Source organism: Acipenser ruthenus, chromosome 20 (genome assembly GCF_902713425.1).
Source record: "Acipenser ruthenus chromosome 20, fAciRut3.2 maternal haplotype, whole genome shotgun sequence".
NCBI classification, from domain to species: domain Eukaryota; kingdom Metazoa; phylum Chordata; class Actinopteri; order Acipenseriformes; family Acipenseridae; genus Acipenser; species Acipenser ruthenus.
In genome coordinates, this window is record NC_081208.1 from 2,584,984 (window position 1) to 2,608,759 (window position 23,776).

General features: G+C 41.1%; 1 protein-coding gene across 1 annotated transcript in view; it reads left to right on the forward strand.

The window, feature by feature from the left end:
• LOC117425763 (nephrocystin-4) overlaps positions 1-22,759 on the forward strand; it is an 83,972-nt gene extending 61,213 nt beyond the window's left edge. Inside the window, exons 16-30 of the mRNA XM_058993124.1 lie at positions 579-766; positions 1,290-1,450; positions 1,606-1,774; positions 10,130-10,264; positions 11,360-11,562; positions 12,357-12,583; positions 15,291-15,480; positions 15,749-15,832; positions 16,191-16,347; positions 17,109-17,194; positions 17,388-17,473; positions 17,827-17,998; positions 18,665-18,844; positions 18,935-19,072; positions 20,443-22,759. Coding sequence (XP_058849107.1) covers positions 579-766; positions 1,290-1,450; positions 1,606-1,774; positions 10,130-10,264; positions 11,360-11,562; positions 12,357-12,583; positions 15,291-15,480; positions 15,749-15,832; positions 16,191-16,347; positions 17,109-17,194; positions 17,388-17,473; positions 17,827-17,998; positions 18,665-18,844; positions 18,935-19,072; positions 20,443-20,583 — 2,317 coding nt within the window. The 3' untranslated portion in view covers positions 20,584-22,759. The remainder of the gene's footprint in view (positions 1-578; positions 767-1,289; positions 1,451-1,605; positions 1,775-10,129; positions 10,265-11,359; positions 11,563-12,356; positions 12,584-15,290; positions 15,481-15,748; positions 15,833-16,190; positions 16,348-17,108; positions 17,195-17,387; positions 17,474-17,826; positions 17,999-18,664; positions 18,845-18,934; positions 19,073-20,442) is intronic.
• Positions 22,760-23,776: the final 1,017 nt, after the last annotated feature.

The window sequence follows — 23,776 nt, forward strand, 5'->3', positions numbered from 1 at the left end:
GAAACTGCACGGTAACATCATTATATAGTGAAAGAGTATCGATGAATGAATAACAAAGTTTGGCTTATATTTCATCACAAGAAGCCTGTAATTCATTCCAGTTAAAACTCCAGCTAAGCTAAAAAATATATCACATATATCACATTGTTCTCTACAAATATTAAATTAAATAGATAATACCATCATATATATATATATATATATATATATATATATATATATATATATATATATATATATATATATATACATATACCTAGATTTCTAAAATAAACTTTTTTTTATGAGAATGTAAGTTGAAGTTGTTATAGAAATAAATTAAACACCAGGAAAAGGGAATTATCACAAGGTAGCAGAGCTTTACTGTAGCTCATTCACACACACTGTATTAGATACCTGAATATCTGAATACATGAGTGTGAAATTGTTGTCACCTTCTCAGACGTCTGATGAGAAATGTAACAAGAATATCACTTACATGTTTTAACACGTTATTCCTATTTCTTTAATGCTGACTAAGTTTGTTGCCCTGGTTATCATTTTATTTTGTTTTATGTTTTCACTAAACTCTTTCCTAGAACTCCTCAGGAAGGGATGGAGACAGACTGGCCGAAGTCTGTTTATTTCACGTTCCAGCTGTATCGCTTCCCTCCAGTCACCTCTCAGCGGCTGCTGCTGGTGAACACAGACAGGTCTGCAAGCAGATCGAGGGACCCAGCTCCCTGCATCCTGGTCCAGGTTAACAAAGATGGAACAGTTAACTCCGGTGAGGAATCCTGCGTGATAAACTGCATTGTGCATCCTCACTCTCACACGTTTTAATGTGAAACACATATTATACTATTCTCATTTAACCTGAGATAGAGGGTCACTTGATATCAATAATCTTTGAAGTTCTCCTAAACACTTTCTATAAATTAAGATCGCAATGCAATGCTTTTTACTCCGAGTCATCATTAGAACATTTTTAAGAATCCACTGCAGACCAATCAAAAGCCACACAATTTAAATGTCTGATTAGTTTTTCTTTTGGTTTCGTATCTTTATTAGGTGCATGTTTACGATGTGAAATTCAATCTTACTAATGTCAATTTATAGTTAAAAGCTTGAGAACCCAGCCCAATATGTGTCTTAAAGATGGAGCAGTAAAGCATGCTAGTATAGTTGTGGTTATAATCGAGATTATGCCTGTATTCAATGGCTACCTTTGCACTGCAGACAGTTTTGTTCATTCCTCAGCTGTAGCATTTTCTTTGCATACATTTTCATTTGATTCCTTCACTGTGCAGGGTCTCCAGGGTTACAGCTGAAGTACATGGTGGACCCCGGCTTCCTGAAGCTAGGTGAACAGCGCTGGTTTATCCGCTACCTCGCCCTTCAGACTCTGCAGATTGATGTATGGGACGCAGAATCTTTGCTTCTCATTGGTTCCTCAGCTGTGGAACTCAAGGTAGTGGTTCGTTCATTGTACTTCAAACCTACTCCGTCTGCCAGCTGACAGGCTGTATACTGTACAGTGTGTGGGTTTGTTGAGCTGCAACCAGGGAACCAGGGCCTTGCTTTGGCTTGCTCTCCTAAAAATCTTTTTTTTTTTTAATTCTGCAGCATTTACTGCGTCAGGGAAGGGCTGCAGTTCAAGTGATCCATGAATTGGAGGTCATCACAACAGAATATGTCCAGGACTCTGTGGGTATCTCTCATCACCGCCGTGTGAATGCCATTGGTGTGTCCACCATCGTGAAGGGGACACTGCATCTACGCATGGGCAACGTTGGTAAGCCGAAGAACACAAACACATATATATGTTTCAGCCAAGTTACATATTCCCAATAGATTGAGCTCCTGTTCTTCTTACATCGAAATAGTAACCCATAAGTGTAAGTACATTTAAGAAAAAGTTTTGCCCATACAGTATTAATGGGATTTTAGCACAATAGAGCCTATGCTGCTCTCCTTTTGGCAAACTGTATACATCAATTAACATTTTGACTTGGTGTTGTCATTTCTAAAGCAGCCTCTTTTTATTTCTTAATTTGTTTTACTTCCTATTTGTCGCTGAAAGAAATAAAGCTGTCAGTCAGTTGGACTGAGAGCTCACAAATTTGCCTGTAAAGTGGGAGATTACTGTCTTGTTCTGTAAAGCGTTGGCTGGTTTTTGGCTCTCTCACAGTGTCGGTTCTGGTCGCGATCATGCTTATAGACGATGTGCTTACATAACAGCAAGCACACTGCTGATGGGCTGTACCTTTGTGAGTGGACACTTTTCAACTTTCCAGCGCACACGCTTTATTCTAGACCTGCTAGAAACAAATTGTTCACAAGTGATCTATCAATAATCAATAATATGGGAGTTTTAATCTGCGGATAGTAAAGGTAAAATAACACAGATCAATAGGATTCTGATTGTACTCAGTGAAAGGCTGGACCATTGTAAATGATGGTCATGCTTTTTCTAAGCGATAATTAAAATATTTATAATATTCATAATATGTTACCAATAAGGTTTTGTTTTATTGACCTTACCTTTATTAACATGTATGTATTGGGATATAAATGGCAAGTTATTGCACTGGTAATTGTTCTGTACTTATTGGGAGACAAGAATGCTTACGCTGTATTCAGTGTACAGCCCTAATATATCAATATGAACCAGAGAGAATGTCCTTTACATGCATCATCAAGTCTCTGTCAGGCTTCTATAGCAGTAACATACATTATCCTATGCCCCCATTAAAGCTTTGTCCTTGGGAATATTTTGAGCTGTGTAACAGAGTTGTGCTGCAGTTTGTATTACTGTAGGTGTCCAGGAGACACAATCCCTGGTGAAGTCAACATAAATCAAAGGCAGCATTTTAACAGGGGGATGTATAATTTCAGCAGACTTTTAAGATTGAAAAAGTTTTCTGTATTCTTTACGTACAGCTACTTGCCCAAACTTTAGCTTGTATGATAAGTTGTATGTGTGGTCCAGTGGTTAAAGAAAAGGGCTTGTAACCAGGAGGTCCCCGGTTCAAATCCCTCCTCAGCCACTGACTCGTTGTGTGACGCTGAGCAAGTCACTTAACCTCCTTGTGCTCCGTCTTTCGGGTGAGACGTAGTTGTAAGTGACTCTGCAGCTGATGCATAGTTCACACACCCTAGTCTCTGTAAGTCGCCTTGGATAAAGGCGTCTGCTAAATAAACAAATAATAATAATGAATATGATGGTGGTCTCCCTACAAAGCTGTAGGGAGACCACCATATCCCTATGGGTAGATCAAGCCCTAAATTAGGTCATTTAGCCTTATCATGTTCAAGTAACTTATTTAGAACCTGGTTGAAATACAGACTTGGACTGGAATAGATTTCGAGGGCTAGGGTTTTACACTACTGAGCACTGGAGGGATACACATATACTTAATCTCTCACCCTTCACGTTGTTTTTAAGAATGTTTTAAAAATGTAAAGATAGATTCATGTTGTGTCAGGTTTGGTAATGCAAATTCACCGAAGCCTCCCTGTTCCAGCACACCACGCACACAAACACACACACACACACACACACACATATATATACACACACATGCATGCACACACACACGCACACACACACACACATATACACACACGCACACGCACACACACATATATACACACACACACACACGCACGCACACACGCGCACACACACACACACACATATACACACACACACGCACACACACATATATACACACACACACACACACACACATATATTGTGAGACAGCAGGGAGGGGGTTAAAACCTCTCTGCAGTAAAAACATGTGCGGAATGTTTTCTGTTAATTGTTTTATTGTTAATTATCACCTGCACCTGGCTATGATTGTAAATTAGAGCCAGGTGCAGGGTTTATAAGGAGAGCAGTCAGTCTGCTCTACGCTGCTGAGTAGAAGGAGGCAGGAGAGGTGCTCTGTCTCCGAGTAGCCAGAGAAGAAGTAAGTGCATTGTGACACCAGTGTGTTTTGTAAGGACGGGAAAACAGCTTAGCTGTCCCGTGTTAGGAAGGGTGTTCCTGGAAGTTGAGTTAGTGCTCCAAGAGGAGCTAGGTGTTTATTTTGCTTTTGTATTTTGTGTGTTTTGTTTACTTTTGTGTTTATTAAAAATAGCGCACCAGCGCTTAAAAATCCATTTCATTGTTCTGGGTCGTATTTTTAAAGGGGCAACGAACCCGAGTGAGTTGTGCTTTGTCACATATGGTGGAGAATGCGGGCAGAGAGTGTGGGCACCCCTACGACCCAGAAAATGGATTTTAAAGAATTGATCGCAATGATCAATCGTAACACCGCTGCTCAGAAAGAGCAGACAAAGAAGTGGAGACAGGAGTGGGGGCTACCGGATCCGGAGCTGACAGAGCTAGACCTGCTACTCCAAAAGTGGGAGCAAGCAAGAGGTACCCCGCTGACTCCAGCTCCAGAGCCCAGAGGGGAGGAGCCACCGCTTCCAGAGCCCAGAGGGGAGGAGCCGCCGCTTCCGGAGCCCAGAGGGGAGGAGCCGCCGCTTCCGGAGCCCAGAGGGGAGGAGCTGCCGCTTCCGGAGCCCAGAGGGGAGGAGCCGCCGCTTCCGGAGCCCAGAGGGGAGGAGCCGCCGCTTCCGGAGCCCAGAGGGGAGGAGCCGCCGCTTCCGGAGCCCAGAGGGAAGGAGCCGCCGCTTCCGGAGCCCAGAGGGGAGCAGCCGCCGCTCCCGGAGCCCAGAGGGGAGGAGGTGAAAAGCATACCTCCACCACAGCCCCGACCACCACCCCTACAGTCCAGTTCGGCGCCGCTGCGTCCAGTCCCTCACCCCTTGCTCCTGGACACCCTGCCGGTCTTCCTGGACCTCCCTGTGCTGGACCTGGAGCCCAGGAGTCTGCAGCACTGGCCACAGCTCTGCCCCTGGTTACCTGCTCCGCTCTCCCCGAGCACCCAGACGTCGCTGGGCTGCTGCCAGATGTCGCTGTTGCTCCCCCTGTTAGCTGCTTCGCTCCCCCTGGGTGATCGGACATCACTGCGCCAGTTCCCAGGGGAAGACCTGTGTCCACTGCGGCGTCCTCCAGTGCCCCGGCCTACGCTTCGGTCGGCCCTGTTAGCCCTGTGGGGTCCCGTGTCGCCGGTTTGCGGTCCCTTCCTGGCAGCGCCGGAAGGACCAACCCATCCTCAAGCCCGCCCGTGGAAGAGGGCGGCAATGGACATTGCTGGACTTGAGGCTGGGTGGTCTTTTAAGGGTGGAGGGAGGTGGCCGTGGTATGGCCGGTGTCTTGAAAAGACATGGGGGGGGGGATGTGTGAGACAGCAGGGAGGGGGTTAAAACCTCTCTGCAGTAAAAACATGTGCGGAATGTTTTCTGTTAATTGTTTTATTGTTAATTATCACCTGCACCTGGCTATGATTGTAAATTAGAGCCAGGTGCAGGGTTTATAAGGAGAGCAGTCAGTCTGCTCTACGCTGCTGAGTAGAAGGAGGCAGGAGAGGTGCTCTGTCTCCGAGTAGCCAGAGAAGAAGTAAGTGCGGTGTGACACCAGTGTGTTTTGTAAGGACGGGAAAACAGCTTAGCTGTCCCGTGTTAGGAAGGGTGTTCCTGGAAGTTGAGTTAGTGCTCCAAGAGGAGCTAGGTGTTTATTTTGCTTTTGTATTTTGTGTGTTTTGTTTACTTTTGTGTTTATTAAAAATAGCGCACCAGCGCTTAAAAATCCATTTCATTGTTCTGGGTCGTATTTTTAAAGGGGCAACGAACCCGAGTGAGTTGTGCTTTGTCACAATATATACACACGCACACACACACACACACACATATATATACACACGCACGCACACACACACGCGCACACACACACACACATATACACACACACATGCACACGCACACACATACACACACGCACACACAGCGCCTGTTCCGAAAGAATAAAGATTAAGGCTATTATGCTTTTATCTCCAGCTCTCTTTAGCAGCTCTTGCCTGCAGAAGCCAGATAAGCTGTGGGAAGAGAGAGAGAGCGATGACAAAGCCAAGTCTATGTCAAAGAAAGAAAGAAAGAAATGAAATTGTTTAACAAATAGAGAAAGCGGTATCTTGTTCTTTGGCTGTCAACAGGAAGAAATACCTATTGAATGATGTTATTCATAATATTTCTCATTATTATAATTATTTTTTTTTTTTTTAGGTACTTGTATGTGAATGTTAAACCTGCTCCAAGGAGAATTGATTTTTAAAGTGTGTTTAAGTCGTAAGATCTATTCAAACAAGGACAAGACAAATAATAGGTAGATGGCATCGTCAACCACTAAATATGCTTTTGACAGCCTAAAAATGGATGTTGGTTCTAAAAGGCAATTCATGATCAATTCAATTGTATGGAAACAGGATAAAAGTGCATTTTTCTATCAATCTGTTTTTTTTTTTGTTTTTTTTTTCAAGGAGGTGGTGGCAGTAAGACTGCAGTAATATACAATAGTGAAAATACGCAAAACCAATCATACACTTATACAAAAAAACATATTCTTCTTCTTGTTTAGATTTACTGTGCATGTCATTTTCTGTATAAGTCGTTTCAGACATTTAAAGCACACCTGGGGCTTTAAAAAGAGCTCTCACACTTGACTTGTTCTTAGGTACAGCTGGTATACCAGTCACCGCGATGTAAGGACTAAAACAGAACATTTTATACAGTACTGACTGATTCTAAACAAGAATGCACACGTTAAGATAATTGTGATATGTCATGCCTGAGACATGCTGCTCTTTAAAATCTATTCTTTCTTAGAAGGTTTATACATTTAATGACTTAAGATACTGTCACAGAAGCTTGAAGCAAAACTCCTGAAATACTGTGAGGTGTTTGCTTGGCACACAAAGGATCTTACTCTATTGTCATATTGAGTCTGTTGCTTTAGGTACATGTAGAAGGATTACATCTAAGCACCTAAGTGGGATTTCTGTTAAAAGGTGGTATTTGCTGTGGCATATTTTCCAGCAGGAAAGGCTTATATTGTAAACGGTACAAAAGCAATTGAAATCGGAAAGAAATTTCAGTTCAACACCTTCATGGACAGCACTGCAGTTTCCATGCCAACCGTGTCTGTGTATATAGTGGTAGAAAGTATGTTTTGTCCTGTCTTAAAAAAACAAACATTAACGAAAATGAATTTAAACAATTCAGTTTGTGAATAATGGGTTGTCTAGTCCACTCCCATACACGTTGAACGCATTCCATAATCATGCAAAACTAATTCTCCTGGGGCATTCCTTTCTGAGCTCAGACACTCCGCTGAGCGATACTTTCATTTAAAGATATATTCTTATTCAGGGCTGTTTATTTTAAGGTTGATCTTACAGATGATGCCTGGCTGCAGTACAATGGTGTGTAAGTAATCTCTGGTAAAGAAAAACTAAAACATCCACAAGGTTTACTTCAAGTCTTGATTGAACCTGTTAAAATTTCGACCCTTAAACTTCAACACAGTCAAGTTTAGCAGTCAGTTCAATTGAGTAGACAGTGCTGGTTGGAAACATTGTTATATGATTTTCTGGTGTTAAAGCCCTTTGAAAAAAAAACAAAAAACATGTAGGACACTTGATGCAATACCGTTGCCCTGACCCGAACCCTAACCTTAGCTCCAGCCCTAACCCTAACCTTAGCTCCAGCCCTAACCCTAGCTCCAGCCCTAACCCTAACCCTAGCTCCAGCCCTAACCCTAGCTCCAGCCCTAACCCTAACCCTAGCTCCAGCCCTAACCCTAGCTCCAGCCCTAACCCTAACCCTAGCTCCAGCCCTAACCCTAACCCTAGCTCCAGGCCTAACCCTAGCTCCAGCCCTAACCCTAACCTTAGCTCCAGCCCTAACCCTAACCCTAGCTCCAGCCCTAACCCTAGCTCCAGCCCTAACCCTAACCCTAGCTCCAGCCCTAACCCTAGCTCCAGCCCTAACCCTAACCCTAGCTCCAGGCCTAACCCTAGCTCCAGCCCTAACCCTAACCTTAGCTCCAGCCCTAACCCTAGCTCCAAACCCAACTGTAAACCCTAACCGAGTACTGTAGATTTTACTATTTACACTTTTTTTATGTATGATTGTCTAATATTGTTACAGTATTACATAAAATTCAGTACAGTCAATTCAGTGAAATGAAATGTTCCTAAAAGATTCACTGTATACTGAAAAACAAGATTGTACACAATATTGGTCTTCTAGAAGTAAGGTTTTCAGACTCTTCTTGCTTAAACTGCCTGCTGTTGGACCCAGCCTTTCAGTGCTTCAGTAGTTCACAACAGTTTTGTGCTAAGATTTTGAACGTGACTCCCTCATTTTTGTTGAACAGGTCAGTTGAAAAGCGAATACCAGAAAATGGAGTAGCGTTCAGCTAGGATCTCAATCCTGTCCTGACTTGCCAAATCCCTCCTGACCTATCTGTTGAAACTTTTTTTTTCCAGCCCCTTTGTGTTGGTTTCTGTTTCAGAGTCACATCCTCTGTTCCTCATTACTGCCCCTGAGTCAGCTGGAAAACCCTAGCATAGTACCACAGGGATCCTAAAGAGAGAGTCTGCAAACAGAACAGATGACAGCTCTTATGATACACACAGCACAGGCAAAGCTGAACAACCCTTCTCAGCACCTCCGGAGAGCTACAAGAAAGCAAACTTACATAGAGTTTTCTACATTCATTCTGATTTTAAATCTGCCTTGTAGATCTTTTTTTTATTTTTTTTATTATTGTATTTTCTATCATTTTACATTTATTAATAATTACAATGTTTTTTTTTTTTTTTAAAAAGCCTCTTTAAGAAAGGTATGTTAATCATACCAAACATCGGGAAGCAAACATATCTATTTGGCACTTCTTAAAACACATTAAAACACAGATCCAACCTGTCAGTACATTTTAAACCATGTCACATTGCGCCTCATTGCAAAAACAAGAAAGTTAACATAATTTTATTTGTGGGACATATATGTCCCTTGTACCTTAAAAGGTTAAGTATAAACCTCCTGTCTGGATCTCTTTTGCCAGTGTCTCTATTAGCAATGCTGTTGCCTTATAAATACAATTGCTCTTAGTCCTCCCTGTGTGACACACTGTAAGCCATAGCCTAAATCCCCAGGGACACATGGACATGACAGAGACGTGCATTTTAACTCCCTGTATCTTGTTCTGCATGTGTTGACTGAAAACGAGTCACGCTGTGTACAGCTGACAGGCACCACGAAACACAGTAGATTAATCATATTTTTTTCCGTGGTTGCCAAGGACACTGACCGAGCCAGTTCCTTTATTTTCCTTTTTCTTTTATTTCCAGTGTGTCGGTGGCTTGGATACCGAGTGCTATTCAAATCCCCAGCAATTCACATCATTCAAACAGGAAATTAGAAACATACAGTATAAGATGAGCCCACACTATGACTTGATAATGACTTTGCTGGGATATTTCTATTACTGCAGTGTTGCGAGTGAGTTACGTAATTCAGTGAATGCAGAGAGGATGTTGAACTTCTACTAAGTGATAATACATGAAAGAGGCTTCTGGTATTAACAGTTGTTAGCAGCTACTACATTGTTAAGGTTTAAGGATGGAAAACTGTAATATAAGTATAAAAGAAAAATTCACACCATACTAGACAAAGTTGGTGTAGCCTTGGGGAACATTTCTTGAGCTTTTTCAATTAATACAGAAAAGGTATCAGAAATAAAGAATTATATTGCAACATTAACAACATGGGTACTGGAAAGATGGCTTAGTATAAATAATATTTATTCTATTTCCTATTTAACTCTAATTATAGTAGTTGGCAGTAAGTTTTTCATGAATTCATTTCAGTTTAATTTCAATACGATAACTTGTAGAGGCCGTGTTCGTTGCTTACTAGGCTTACTTTCATGTGTAAAACCAAAGTACACGTGTACAGCTGTTTGTGTGTGATCTCCTCGTTTTGTCCTGGTGTGGTCCAGCAGAGCCGCCAGCAGAGTGTGTTTGTGGGTCAGGACCCTGTAAGGCCGTGTGTTTGTGGGTCAGGACCCTGTAAGGCTGTATGTTTGTGGGTCAGGACCCTGTAAGTCTGTGTTTTTGTGGGTCAGGACCCTGTAAGGCCGTGTGTTTGTGGGACAGGACCCTGTAAGCCTGTGTGTTTGCTGCTCTTTCAGGACACCTCTCGGAGCACAGACTGAAGCACGCAGACTCTCTGCCCCCATCTCTCTCGCGGGTCGTCTCCTCCCATGACAGCACCAGCAGCTTCACCGGAGGCAGCCTGTCCTCTACAAGCATCTCCAACCTTAACGGTCAGCACTGCCTCCCCTCCACACACACACACACCTTTCTGTCTATATCTCTATATTTAAATCTTGATATATGTACGTATAGATTATTGAATTAGTGTGCTGTCAGATTCCACAGAGCTAGACAAATGAAATAACAGGATTGGAGATGACAGACTATTTTGTGTCTATATTCAATTGAAGTGTCTAGATTGCATTACAGATTGAGAGTGTGAACCCGGAGCCCTGTTACTGAGTCCCTGAGTAATGAAGCAATGCTGTACTTTGTCACGTCACAGGTGGAGAAAAGGATAAATATTAAAGAGTGACAGATGTTATTGTCTTAATAACGATCGCGTTTCCTCATTGTGACCTTTGAGGCTTCAACCAAAGAAGTCATTTAAAAAGACATGCTGTCGAAAAATGGATCATCATGACTGCTTCCCTCAGTCTGCTTATTGATTTGCGTACTGCACAGTATATTCTGGTGTGTGCCAATGGTTAGTTGCATACACATTACATACTAGTGTGAGTTTCTATGTGTAAGATATAATTAAGATTTTTCATATCTCAGGGGAAGGGAATCAGTCCTTTCCAACATGACACCTCTTTTCTCCCATGTGTCTCCAACAAGGCTAATTTGCAGTTCCATCAGAGCTGTCAGAGGCGCTGAAAGCCAAAGTGAAATCTTTTAAGGGAAAGGATTGACAGGGGAAAGATGAATCTGTCTTGCAGAAGAGAGAAGCAGGGAGCTCTGATAGAACTAGATTAGAGAGCGATAGGCTAGCACTTAAAAAGTGAAGCTCAGCCAGAACCTAGTGTGGTTTTAATTTATCTTTGTAGTATTGTTTTCTGGTGGATATTTATGTTACGGTTTCTGTAGCATGACATGCTAAATTTGGATTTCTTCACCCGAAAGCACTCCTTCTTCATGACTTCATCTGCAAGTTTACTTTATAGACTGCGGCCAACTAGGAAGAAAATGGGTCTCACCTGATACCTTGAACTGAACGTGATGATGTTTAGAAGGTGTGCTCCAGATGAGGTCTGGCTCACTGAATCGCACACTCCTACAGCACAGGTGTTCACATGGCTCTTTTACTCTGTATCAAACTGCAGCGAAGAACGCCTCGCGTGCCCGACGCCTGCCCGATATCGACGGGGAGCTGGCGTCCATGCTGTGCAGCCGAATGAAGGAGGCCAGCATCGCCCTGCAGCACGCCAGTGGGGAGACGGGTAGCACGCACCAGCGCAAACTGGAGAGGATGATGGCAGTGCGGCAGTACGAGGCAAAGGAGGGTGACACAATGCCCTACATCATGGTGAGATACTGCAAGATAAAGAGCCTTGAGTCATAGAGCTGTCTAAAGCAAGAGAGCCACGTGGCTCTTTATTTCATTTATTTAATACTGTATGTATGATACTGAAGACTACTAAATGTTAAACCTGACATTATTATTATTATTATTATTATTTATTTCTTAGCAGACGCCCTTATCCAGGGCGACTTACAATTGTTAGCAGATATCACATTATTTTTACATACAATACCCATTTTTACAGTTGGGTTTTTACTGGAGCAATGTAGGTAAAGTACCTTGCTCAAGGGTACAGCAGCAGTGTCCCCACCGGGGATTGAACCCACGACCCTCCGGTCAAGAGTCCAGAGCCCTAACCACTACCCCACACTGCTGCCTGCTGCTCACAGCATAGTAATAGACATAAACGACATGGAATCCTTGGTGCTCCCTAAGCGTGCAATTGTGTTACATGTTATAAAACTCTATTCTTTATCAAGATGAAGTGTGTCTCGTCTTACTGGTGTCATTATAATGTTATATGTGGAGTGAGGCTTTCTTTCTGGTGTGACTGTCTCAGATTATTCCACCTAACACAACACCAGACGTGTCTGCTGACACTAAATAATTCTGTGTGATTTTGATTCATCTAGAGATCATCTTATACCCTAGTTGGTAACCGTGGTTTAGGGAGAGCTTGAGAATTGAAGTAGTTAATGTGATTGAGTTGTATTGTCAGTGAAAAAAAAGATGAACTGTCAAATGCAAAGATTCCCATGTGACCAGGCTGACAGAATCTTCCTCTGTGTTCTCTTTAGGTCCGTCGGGTGGAGCGGATCCAGCACTCTCGGGACCTGCAGATAATCGAAGCTTACAGGGAGCGCAGCAAAGCAGAGAGCATCACCAAGATGCTGAGTCTGGCCATCACTGCCCAGCACACTGTCTACGCCACCCTGGGCACAGCAGAGTTCTTTGAGTTTGCCCTGAAAAACCCCTCCAACACTCAGCACACTGTCACCATTGAGTGCGAGGATCCAGAGCTTAGGTAGGACTGCAGTAGCTCACAGCTTTTAACACTATAGAGGCGTGCGGGTGTGTCAGAAGACAATGTTTAATAATAAGATCTTGCATTAAATGTCCTTTTTGATTCCTGAACCAAGGGCAGAGGGAAGCTGTTACAGTTATTTACAGTAAGATATTCCCTTGTGGTTGGTGTAACAGTGATTTCTTCAGCACTGCAGATATGTTTCATTGCAATCCCAACAAACACCAGCAGGAACAAAAGGTTTTGCATACAGTATGCACTGACTGGCGGTTGACAAGTGATAATTATGTTTCAGATGTTCAATGAATTGAAACGAAATTCCAGGTGTGTATTAAAATGGGTTTGGTTCTGAGCGTGGTTGGTTATGTTCATATTTGAAACACGTGTCATTCATACTTAAGTTTATAGTTACCCAGTATCAAGTAGAAGGGTTGGTAAGTGTTGTTCATATGTCAAGATATGTCTTCAGTGTTCTGTAATTTCATTTCAATCAAGAATTAAAATAATGTCCTACATGCAGTTTTCCCCTGAGCTGCTGACAGTATCAAGTCCTCGACGGTCGTAAATAAACAAGAATAACTCTATTCCTTTTGATTTTATTTAAGTAATCTCAATTTGTACTTTTCTTTTCTATCACCTCGTGTTCTTCTCAAAGGCTGCTAGATATTGCAAAGTGAGTGGGAAGTTGATTCCAACAGTCAAGCATACTCTGGTGTTTTAGTTTGCTCTTTCAGTGGCTGCCTCAGTAGATTATCTATTTATAAGACGTGGAGCAGAGATAACCTTAACACAAAGGAACGCTGCTGCAAGCTGGTGAAACGTCAGCAACATCACAGTAACCGGTTCCGTTTATCAATCAGCTATCTCCAACAGGCTGCTGACAGTACATATTCCACTGAGGCCACTTTTGTTTGCTAAATTATATGTTTTTGCCTCTGTTGCGATACCTAATTCAAAGTAAGCCGACAACATAATATTGACCGTTGAGAACTCCACTATCTCTGTCAAGTGCATGCTTCGGGCGAGGAAGCTTTTTACTAATGAGGTCAATGGGATGAAGGGATCAACTGCTAGGTTCCCCTCTGCAGTCAGTACCAGCTGGGAACGATCATTGAAACATGCTACTGTCTTTGACTTGAAAACATGAATATTTTTGAGCTTGTTAGTCGAAAAAAACAATTCCAGGTTCCTAATTCGCCTGATGATTATTGCGTATTTGCCGAAGATACTTCATCTTGCTAAATACCCAACAGTATTTAAATCAGATATATCACTACGGCATTAAGATGACCCTGCAGGTCTCTCCGAAGGGCAGGCAGAGATCAGAAGAAAGCCAACAGTAGATTAAAGGCAGGTTCACTGTGATGCCACAGAGCTCTGTTTTAGTATAACATTTCCCACCAACATTAAGATGATCACTCGCTGACATCCCTATCCAAAGTAATAAGAACAGGGAGATCTCCCCTTATGATATGGAAGCCTGTGTTTTATATTTTACAATCAGGTCTCTAGGTGCCCAGATTTGTCATGGAGGACGTTGTTCTTGGATTTGGTAAAGTCCCTGAATATTATCTGTGCTGTGAACTCAATTAGCTCAACTAATCGCTGATAGCCTTTTTCGTAATTGATGTTCATAACATTTTTTAACTGGAGTGTATTCTGAAGGATACATCGACTGTAGCTTCTAAATCTGAGCTTCATCTTAGCTGCTGTTAATTAAAAAATCTATATAGAACGTAAGAACATAAGGTTAGAGAGATATAACAATACATTTATAGATACATTTATACACAGATAGGACCATAGAAAATGTCAATGATGAATGGGGATCTGATGCTTCATTGTAGTCAGATGGCATCATCTGTGTGTCTTCAGACTGTTTCCCACCTCTCTGCCCATCTGTTCCATTGAATCTTGCATACCTACGGTCCAGGATGCACCAGGTGCTGTGGGACTGAGTGACAAACAGTGGTGCCCATGGGAAGATCTTAAGATTAGGGAGGACTGACCTCACCCCTGGAGCACTTCTTGTATCCCTGCGCCTGAGCTGAAACACTCTGGGTTCATAACCGTGATCACTCCCAATCCTCCAGTGAATACACTTGCTGTAGTTCCACTGATTTTCACGTACTGTGAAAATCACAGTACGTGAAAATACGTACTCTTTACACAGAGAAACGTATTTTCATGGTTCAAAAAAAAAAAAGGTTTAGCTTTGCAAAGTACCTTGAAGTGAAGCAGATAAAGGAATCAGTTATTTTTTCCCGCACTGGGATCTGTCCTTGAAACGCATGCTTTCCTTTCAAGCATTTTCATTACGAAATAATTTATGTGAAAACACTGAGGGCTTCAATATGTTCTTTTTTAAGCCCCCTTTTTGTGTCATGTGAGTAAAGCATTCTGTGCTTCAAAGTTATAAGAAAAAGCTTATTTTGACATTCAGGATGCATGCCAAGGAAGAGAAAATATTAAAAATGAGCTTGTGCAAATCTTAAAGGAACGCTTCTGCAGTGCAAACGGATTCAGCAGCTTTGGCTAACTGAAAAATAATGCAAAACAACCTACTTGGAATCAAAATGAAAGAAATCAATGCAATGTAATAAAAATACAATTTTGTACTAAAATAAATCTTTCTATAATAAAAAAGAAAAATGCTATTTGCTGCAGGGATTGTTTGTCCCAGCCCTGATGTATGTCTTTGTTGCAGTGTCATTGTGGACACACGGGAATGGAGACACTTCAAGGAGCTGTCGAAGACTCTCACCCCTTTGGAAGAGGACATGTTCCACCTGGAAGGAAACACACTGAGACCCCAAGTCTATCTCCGTCCGAAAGAAACCGTCTACATCCCTTTCAAATACCAAACCTTCAATGCAGACCATGCAGTCATGACACAGGTAAGGATGAACAGCTTTCCAATGCAAGATATAAATCCATATATGCATGCATATACAGCGTGGTTAGTGTATAAAGACATGGTAGAATTACAATATACCTCCATGTGGGGGTGCTAGGTTAAAAGCAAGAAACTGCAGTTCAAATGTTTGGCCAGTGGTGGCACTCGGCAATCGAAAAGGTCCAAGATATGAGTGCCAAAAGGAGAATAAATATGAGTTACTTATTAAATAATTATGTTTATTATAAATTGATTGTTTATTCCCACAGGGACCAACCGATCTGCGATTGAGCAGGAGTGCTAACGTCATAGACAGACATCAATCCAAAACTGTCCAGGCTAAGATCATCCGAGTATGTATATAATAAATCAACCTGCAGTATGGGATGCATAGAACCATGTGTTACAATGCTCTGGAGTTTACATAGCGGTGTATTTAGAGGTTTGTACATAAGACAGTGGCATTGGAACTCAACTCTGCCAGGAAAATTCTGTTCACAGATTGAATCACTAAAACATGCAAAACACGCAGCTGCTTGTGGTTTTCATTAAGCTTCAGGGTAATAAGGTTACGAGTGAAGCATAAACCCTGACCCTAACCTTGACTGTTTTAACAATGTAGTACTGAACACGTACCAGCCTAATTGAGGTTATAACCACCAGCAGGCAATCGCAGTCATGCATTGAACTTTGCCAACGACTTTCATTCAGGTCTCATTCAGGGCGGAGGACGGAAAGCCTCTGGCTATCTGCCAGGTTAACGTGGAACCCACGCCGCACGTTATTGATCAGACGTTTCGGTTTTACCATCCCGAGCTCACCTTCCTAAAGAAATCCATTCGGCTGCCTCCGTGGCACATCCTACCAGGTAACAATAGCAACTGATAAGAAGGTCCAAGGTGGTAGAGGCAACCCTTATAGAAGTGTCTCATAGCAAAAGCACAGCAAAGTGTAATAAAGCATACATAAAGCATAAGCAAGCATATTACAGCTCAGCGAGGTATAGTAAAACATATTAACAAGCATGGCCACCCATGCTAAACTGTGGTAAATGCATAGTACAACCATGGGAAAAGCATGGGAAATCTGCACAGTTAGCATGCAAAATGACTGTGGTCAACCTTTATAAGTGAATGTTTGCATGTTATAAGTTTTACCTTATATAATGATTCGTTGGTTTGAAGTTATGGATGAATGACAATAGCAGCTGAAAATTATTGTAACTGTAGTTTTGTACCTCGAGTTTCAGTAGAAACCTTTTTGTAATATTTGCCTGTCTCTCTTATTGCACAGCTGAATTACTTTTGATGCAAGTTATTGCCTATCTAAAGTAAGAACACCTACGAACAAAATAGATTTAAATTGGTTTATTGAATAATTGTGACCTGCAGTGTCATCTCTCAGCTGGTATAATAAAAAAATATAATAAACAGAAGACAGGTAATAACATCAATAAAAAAAAATACCAGCAGACAGGACACGTGGCTACCTTCCTTTGAATGAGCAGGGTAGCTGGGGGGCTGATAAGGAAAACACCATCGGGACTTTTGGGAAGACTCTAAAAGGACTGATGACGTCCCATATAAGGGGTGTTTCTGTCTTTTTTTTTTATCTGCTTTTTGTTTCTAGGAACACCAGTTGGAGTGCCAAGTGGGGAGCCCCAAATTTATGTCCGATGCAGTGACCCCAATGTTATCTGTGAAACCAAGAAGATGGTATGCATGTCCAAATCATTGTTAAAAAAAATTAAAAGAAATGTAGTTTAGGCTGTATATTTTTTATAGTTTAGTAATACTACTACTACGACTACTACTACTACTACTAGTTAGCATCAACAACACAAATAAAACACTTTAATTGAACGTGGACACAGTTACTTTTTTCTTTTCTTTCATTCTACAACTCCAGGCTCCAGGAGAACCCCAGGATGTGTTTCTGAAAGTAGCTGGTGGTCCGAGCCCGCAGATTAAGAAATTTTTCATCACAATTTTCATGTACGTACCTGAACTTGTGCTGTTCCATGAATAAACATATCTGCATATATGTTCAACCATTGTGTGGGGGCAGACCTGTTAGAAGAATGACTCAAAGCTGGATATAGGAAATAGATTTTAATGTAAAAAAAAAAAAAAACATGTGTGCGGCACCCTTTGATTTAATTATCTTTTAAAAAATCAATTTGCTTTCAATCTCATGATCATGTATGTAGCTCCCTTGTTGCCCATTACAATAATTAAACACATGCTTCTGAACCAGATTTCTGAATGAAAAGAAGACTGATAGCTTCTGTATGAGCTTTGTGGAGTGCCTGTGGAATAATGCTTTGTATTATTTTGTGTGGGCTCAGGGATCCGTGGCTGGCTGCGCCCATTCAGATCTGGCAGTTCTACATTCACTGCCTGCAGCGCGTGGATGTGAGCTGTCTGACTGGTCAGCTGACCCACCTGTCGCTGGTCCTACGAGGCACACAGACTGTCAGGAAGGTCAAGTGTTACTCCTCTCACCCACACCTGCTGCAGGTATTATTGGAGATGTTTATGTCAGTTTATTATTGCTTTTTTCCTTTAAGAGAAGAACTGACATGCTGTCATCTTTAAAAGAAGAAAAAATACATGTTTTAAATACATTTTCTTAGACCTTAGTTAGACCCTAGTGTGCCTATAGAATTTGCTACAATATTGTTCCTTGTGTGATTTTGATTGATATATTTACAACCCTGGCCAAAAGTTCTGCATCCCCCTCTATAGAATTAATTAATTTAGCTTCATAAAGTCAAATGAAACCTGCTGAAGAATGTTACGTTAGCATATTAGATTACATACCGCTTTGTAGTTTTCTATATACTTAACGAAAAACTGACAAAAAGTGAAAAATGTGACATTTCAAAATCCAACATGAAATACTGTACTACTATTATGGCTTCCGGTAGACTTTTGCGATATCATTGTGTAGTTTCTTTGAGTCATGATGTTAAATAAAAGATCTAAAATATGTTCATATAGTTATTTTTTTAACCTAAAATTCTAGGTGTTGGTCATTGCTGTGTGTATGTGTGTGTGTATATATATATATATATATATATATATATATATGTATATATGATGAGTTTTTGCTCATTCAGGAAATCTTTGAAAGGTATCACAGAAAAGTATTTGATTGTTTCTTTTTGTATTTCTTTTTTCCAGATTGACCCGGCAGACGTGTTTGTCCTTCCTCCAAATGCAGTCCAGGATCTCCACATTGGAGTGCGGCCCCAGAAGGCAGGCAGTAAATTCCTCTACCTGAACGTGGTTGACGTCGACTACCACCAGCTCGTGTCCTCGTGGCTGGTCTGTGTGTCTTGCAAGCAGCCGCTTATATCCAAGGTAATGAGGCTTACCGGTCCCTTCTGAAACATTCTCAGAGTAAACCCTGCACTGGTGAAAGCAGATGTCTTTTAATTCCCCTCCATCTAGGCCTTTGAAATCTCGCTCGCAGTAGGGAAGGGCAGCAACAAGAAAATTACCTACACCAATCCGTATCCCACCAGGAGAGCACACTTCCTCTGCACAAACCGGACGGACCTGCTGCAGTTCAAAGAGGACGCCTTCGAGGTGAGCTTAGCACTGGCAAGGACCAGCTGGCTTGGTATGGTTCAATCCAGCAGGAAGAACAGCACTGGAATGCAATGGGGATGAATGGTGGCAGCTTATTTAAACACAGAAAAATATGCTGGTATTTCACCAATTTAGCATAATTTCTCACATGTTGAATGTTTGTGCCTCGTACACTTATAAGATGATAAATAAAACATGCACAATGAATTAAGATCATTTGCTATTGCATGCTAGTTGTGTCCAGGTGCATTTTTAGATCAGTGTCATGAGTCTACCTTTATCGTCCAGTCTCTTTCAACAAAACCTTTTCTGAGTCTGATGCAAGCATGATAATACATACGAATAAGATGAAACTAAGAAAAAAAATATATAGAGACTTTCCGGTATTTAACCTTTAGCTAAAATGAAAATGTAGATGATCTGCATCTATCTCTCATGCATTTACAAAAATCCGAAATGATTGCCAGACATTTGGATACAAAGCATCCCATTCCATCGAGTGTCCGTCTGTTTAATCTGGTTTTACATTGCCTGTCGACCGGGAGGGGAAACGTTAAACTTGCACGGTAATTTTCCGTGCATGGGAGAGCCGTAATTGAGCAGTTGGATAAATGACAGGTAAATGATTAACTGTGAGGTCCTCACTGCCACCAAGCTAATATTGTTAGCTGCCAGAGAAATTGCTTGGCTAGGAAACTGTATAGGAAGAATAATCTCTTCTTTTTCTCCCTCCAGTAAGTATCCACCTCAGATGCATCATTTTGTTTTTTAAATATTTTAAACAGCTGACAGAGACTTGCTTTGCAGATCTATTGCCCACACATGCAAACGGTCATAAAACTGTCCCTTTAAGCTGAAACACCAGCTAGACAATAATGATTTAGAATGGCATGCTGAAAATCCCCTTTAGGATCCATGCCGCCATTATATTGGGTCAGCGTGTGGCACTGACTGTTCAGTTAAATGCGCAAATATATAACCCTGGTACTGACATTAGGGAGACATCTTATTGACTTTAATATACTGTGAAGTGTTCAAACTGCATTATCTGAATAATCTTTGTGAAGCATGGCAACACATGCCCCCTACAACTACTTGCTTATGAAGTTTGGAAATTTGCCTGGCTTTAGGCAGACTGTGGTCCTATTCTGTGCTTGGAAGTGATATAAAATGGCATTCAGGAAGCCTGCCAAGGAAGAACAAACATGAAAAATTAGCTTGCATAAATATTACATGAATGCAGTTAGTCATTTACCGGGGAGACACCAAGTTTTTCATTCCCACCCCAATGCATTTCTACCTCTGCAGTGTTGATAAAATAAGTTATTTGGTCATTTTTTAAACTGTAACACAATGTGTTGTGTCAGATCGGAGGGGGAGAGACGTACACCATCGGCCTGCGATTTGCACCCAGCCAGAGCACAGGTGAGGAGGAGATTCTCATTTACATCAACGACCAGGAGCACAAGAACGAGGAGACTTTCTGTGTCAAGGTTGTGTACAGTTAAGCTGGTGGAAAGATGACATCTGCCAGAGTCTCCTGCAACAGTACTGTTCACTGAAACCATGAGTGGTTACTGCAGCTGGGGGTCACAAGTTAGTATTTCCTTGTTGTTCTAAAATAAAATTTGAGTAACCCTTTAAACATTAAGCTGAGGGAACACGAAGACACTTTTTCAGGAACCTAGTTTGAGGTACTTTGCTGTATCAAACCCCAAGTCTTATTTGGTGTGCCATGCAGTGGCCTGAAACCTAGTCTCCTGAAGTTTCAAGCCACAAAGGGGCTTTGTGTTCCCTCAGCTTTAGATGTGGGACACTTCATAGCAATTTTACAGACAGCCTGACCAAATCAGGTTGGTGGGGCAGTAAATCAGACCCCAAATTACTGAAAATACCTGTTCAGCAGATATCTGGTATTTTATACAGTTAAGGGCCACCAATGTGGAGTTTTTAGTTTTTAAGTTAGACTCTACAGTGTAGGGCTGCATTCAGTTCAGTTTGATTAGAGACCTTAAAACATCTATAAATTTGGAACCACTACAGTATGTATTGAATAATTGTGAGCTTATTTCTAGTGAAGTAAAAAAAGGGAACCTTTTCATTCTAATAATAATAATAATAATAAAAATTGTAACTGACAGATATTTACTGTAGAAAATAAATGTTTATATATAGGAGATAACAAACACAAAAAATGAATATAACCCTACATCTTTTGAAACATAATTGCCTGGCTGTAATGAGAGAGGATTTTCAGTGGGGAAATACAGGCTCTTCAGACAGCTGTCATTGCCATCCCTGCACTCTGAAGATTGCCATTTCCAATACATTTCTACTGGCGCCTAGGCAGCAACTGCTGTCTACAAACCCCAGGTTTATAGAACTGAGAGTTATACAACTACTCTTATTAAGATGCATGAGATGAAAGTAAATGTGGTGTTGGAATTATATATTTAAAAACAGAAGCCATTTTCAATCAGAACCTTAAAAAAAAGTTTGACTTTCTGTGCTGAAAGAGCTTCTCTCTCTGCTTTCAGGGGAGGCTTTTGTGTTGCAGGATTGCTCTGCTCTGGCACACAGCCAGCCCACAGATACACTTTTTAAATGCTTCCCACAGCTGTACATGCATGCTCAGTGTAAACTGTAGTCATCTTCTATCTTCATGCAAAACCAGTCTAACTAAAGCACTGCGCTCGCACTGCAGTTTATTTGCAGGTCTGGTTCATACAGGGGACTTCTGAGGTTGCCTTTAATTATTTATGCTGACCTACATTGTGCTCTGCAGAGGTAACTTAAGAGGTCCCTTAGTGCAGAGTTTAACCAAAGGTTTTCATCAGCGCTTGACTTGCCATTCAAGATATTGGTCACCCTAGCAACCGTCAGGGATGCTGGAGAAAAGCGTTCTATTACCTCCGAGAGCCTGATTAGATTATCCTCTAGGTTTAAAGGCAGAAAACAATACGCCGCGATTTACTCATACTGGAGAACTAGCTGACACAGGCATTCATTTCTTTATGAAGCTTCCTTGCAGGGATATAGGAGATGTACAGTATAACATATGTAGAATAATCATCTACTTGCTTTATTAAAAGTCCTGATTTCCATAAATGAGATTTACATAATGATCTCTAAAAATGTAATCAGTAGTGTTGTACTGTACTTTTGCACTAAAATTGTAAATGCATTTAATGTGTAAATGCATTTAATGTGTGATGTGTAACATGAACCAAGCCTCAACCATGAGTGCCAGGCTGTGAGTGCTTATGCTGTGGAAATGTACTTTCATGCAGAATGATTTGTAAGGCTTTTGCTGCTATTTTGGCCCAGCAGGTGGCACTGTGGTGTTGGAAACGATGTCACAGTAAACCCCAGTTACAGATAGAGAATTACATATAAATATTTAAATGGTTTGTCACAAAATGGATGATGATTGCCTTTCAATTTATTTTTTATAGCATAACTAGAACATATAAATGGTATTTCACATACACAAATATTTATTATTGTAATAAACCAGTAATATTGTTTGCACAAATGTCTTTTTACTGAAATGTACTAGGGATGTGTATATATGATTATTTTTTATATGTATCTGTTTGTGTAGCTTTTTTACACATTTTTTCTTTTTTAAATTTCACATGGGATTTTGTAAATTTGATAAATAAAGATATTCTTTAAAATGAATTCTACTTGTGTTAAAATGCAATGTAGTTATTACCCTGAAACGATTAAGTACTGAATGGAAAAAAAAAGTCTTTCTCAAGAGCAATAACACCTTCATTCTGCTTTGAAACACAGAGCTGAACCAATATACAAACTGTTCTCTATTTTACCAAACCTGTGTTCATTCCATCCATTCCCAGGGACTTCACAATACACAGCATGAACAAAACGATTTTATTGTAACCATTTCCATCTTCAGAAAACAAACCTTACAATTAAAGCAAACCCTCACTCTTGTAATAGTAGTAACACAAATAAGGTATTTGCAGACCGTAAAGTGCTTCTCTAGAAGCATCATGAGTCATATTTGTAGACAGGTTGATGTACATTGATGCAGGGGCACCCCACAGATATATTTATTGGGCTTTCAGACAGCACCACTGTGCAGTCTGGCTGACACAAATCATTATGGTCAAGTTACCAGGCACATAACAAACAGGGGAGTACAGCTTGTGTGAGTATTCAACTCTAGCATTAACCACATGCTATTGTCTCTATGCTTAAAGCCCTGCAGTAACACTGTAAAGGGTAATGTCATTTAAATACACAACTTAACAATCAGTGTGCTCTGGACATTAGGCCTAGCTAACGCCAGGGTTAGGGTTCAGGTGTCTATTATTTCTTCATTACTGTTGGGCAACCGCTACTGGGTTCATTATTGACTCATGCCAACTGATTCCCATTCCTAATTACTCTCCTAGCAGAGTCTGTGGGTCTCCAAGGGTTTTGGCTACGGGCACATTGGTGTATTTGCTATAAGGTTGAGGACCTGGTTGATCTTTTCTCTCTCTTGACTTTAACGGCCTATTCAAAATTGCGAAATAAAGGGACATTAGAATCCAGCTTTATCTAAGCATTGCTAAAGAGGAGTCTTCCATTGCTAGTCCCAGCATGTAAAATAATGTAATTCGCAGACCCAGTCAGACAATGACATGCCTACAGTACAGTATTGCAGTGTATTGAGTCGTTTGCGAAACT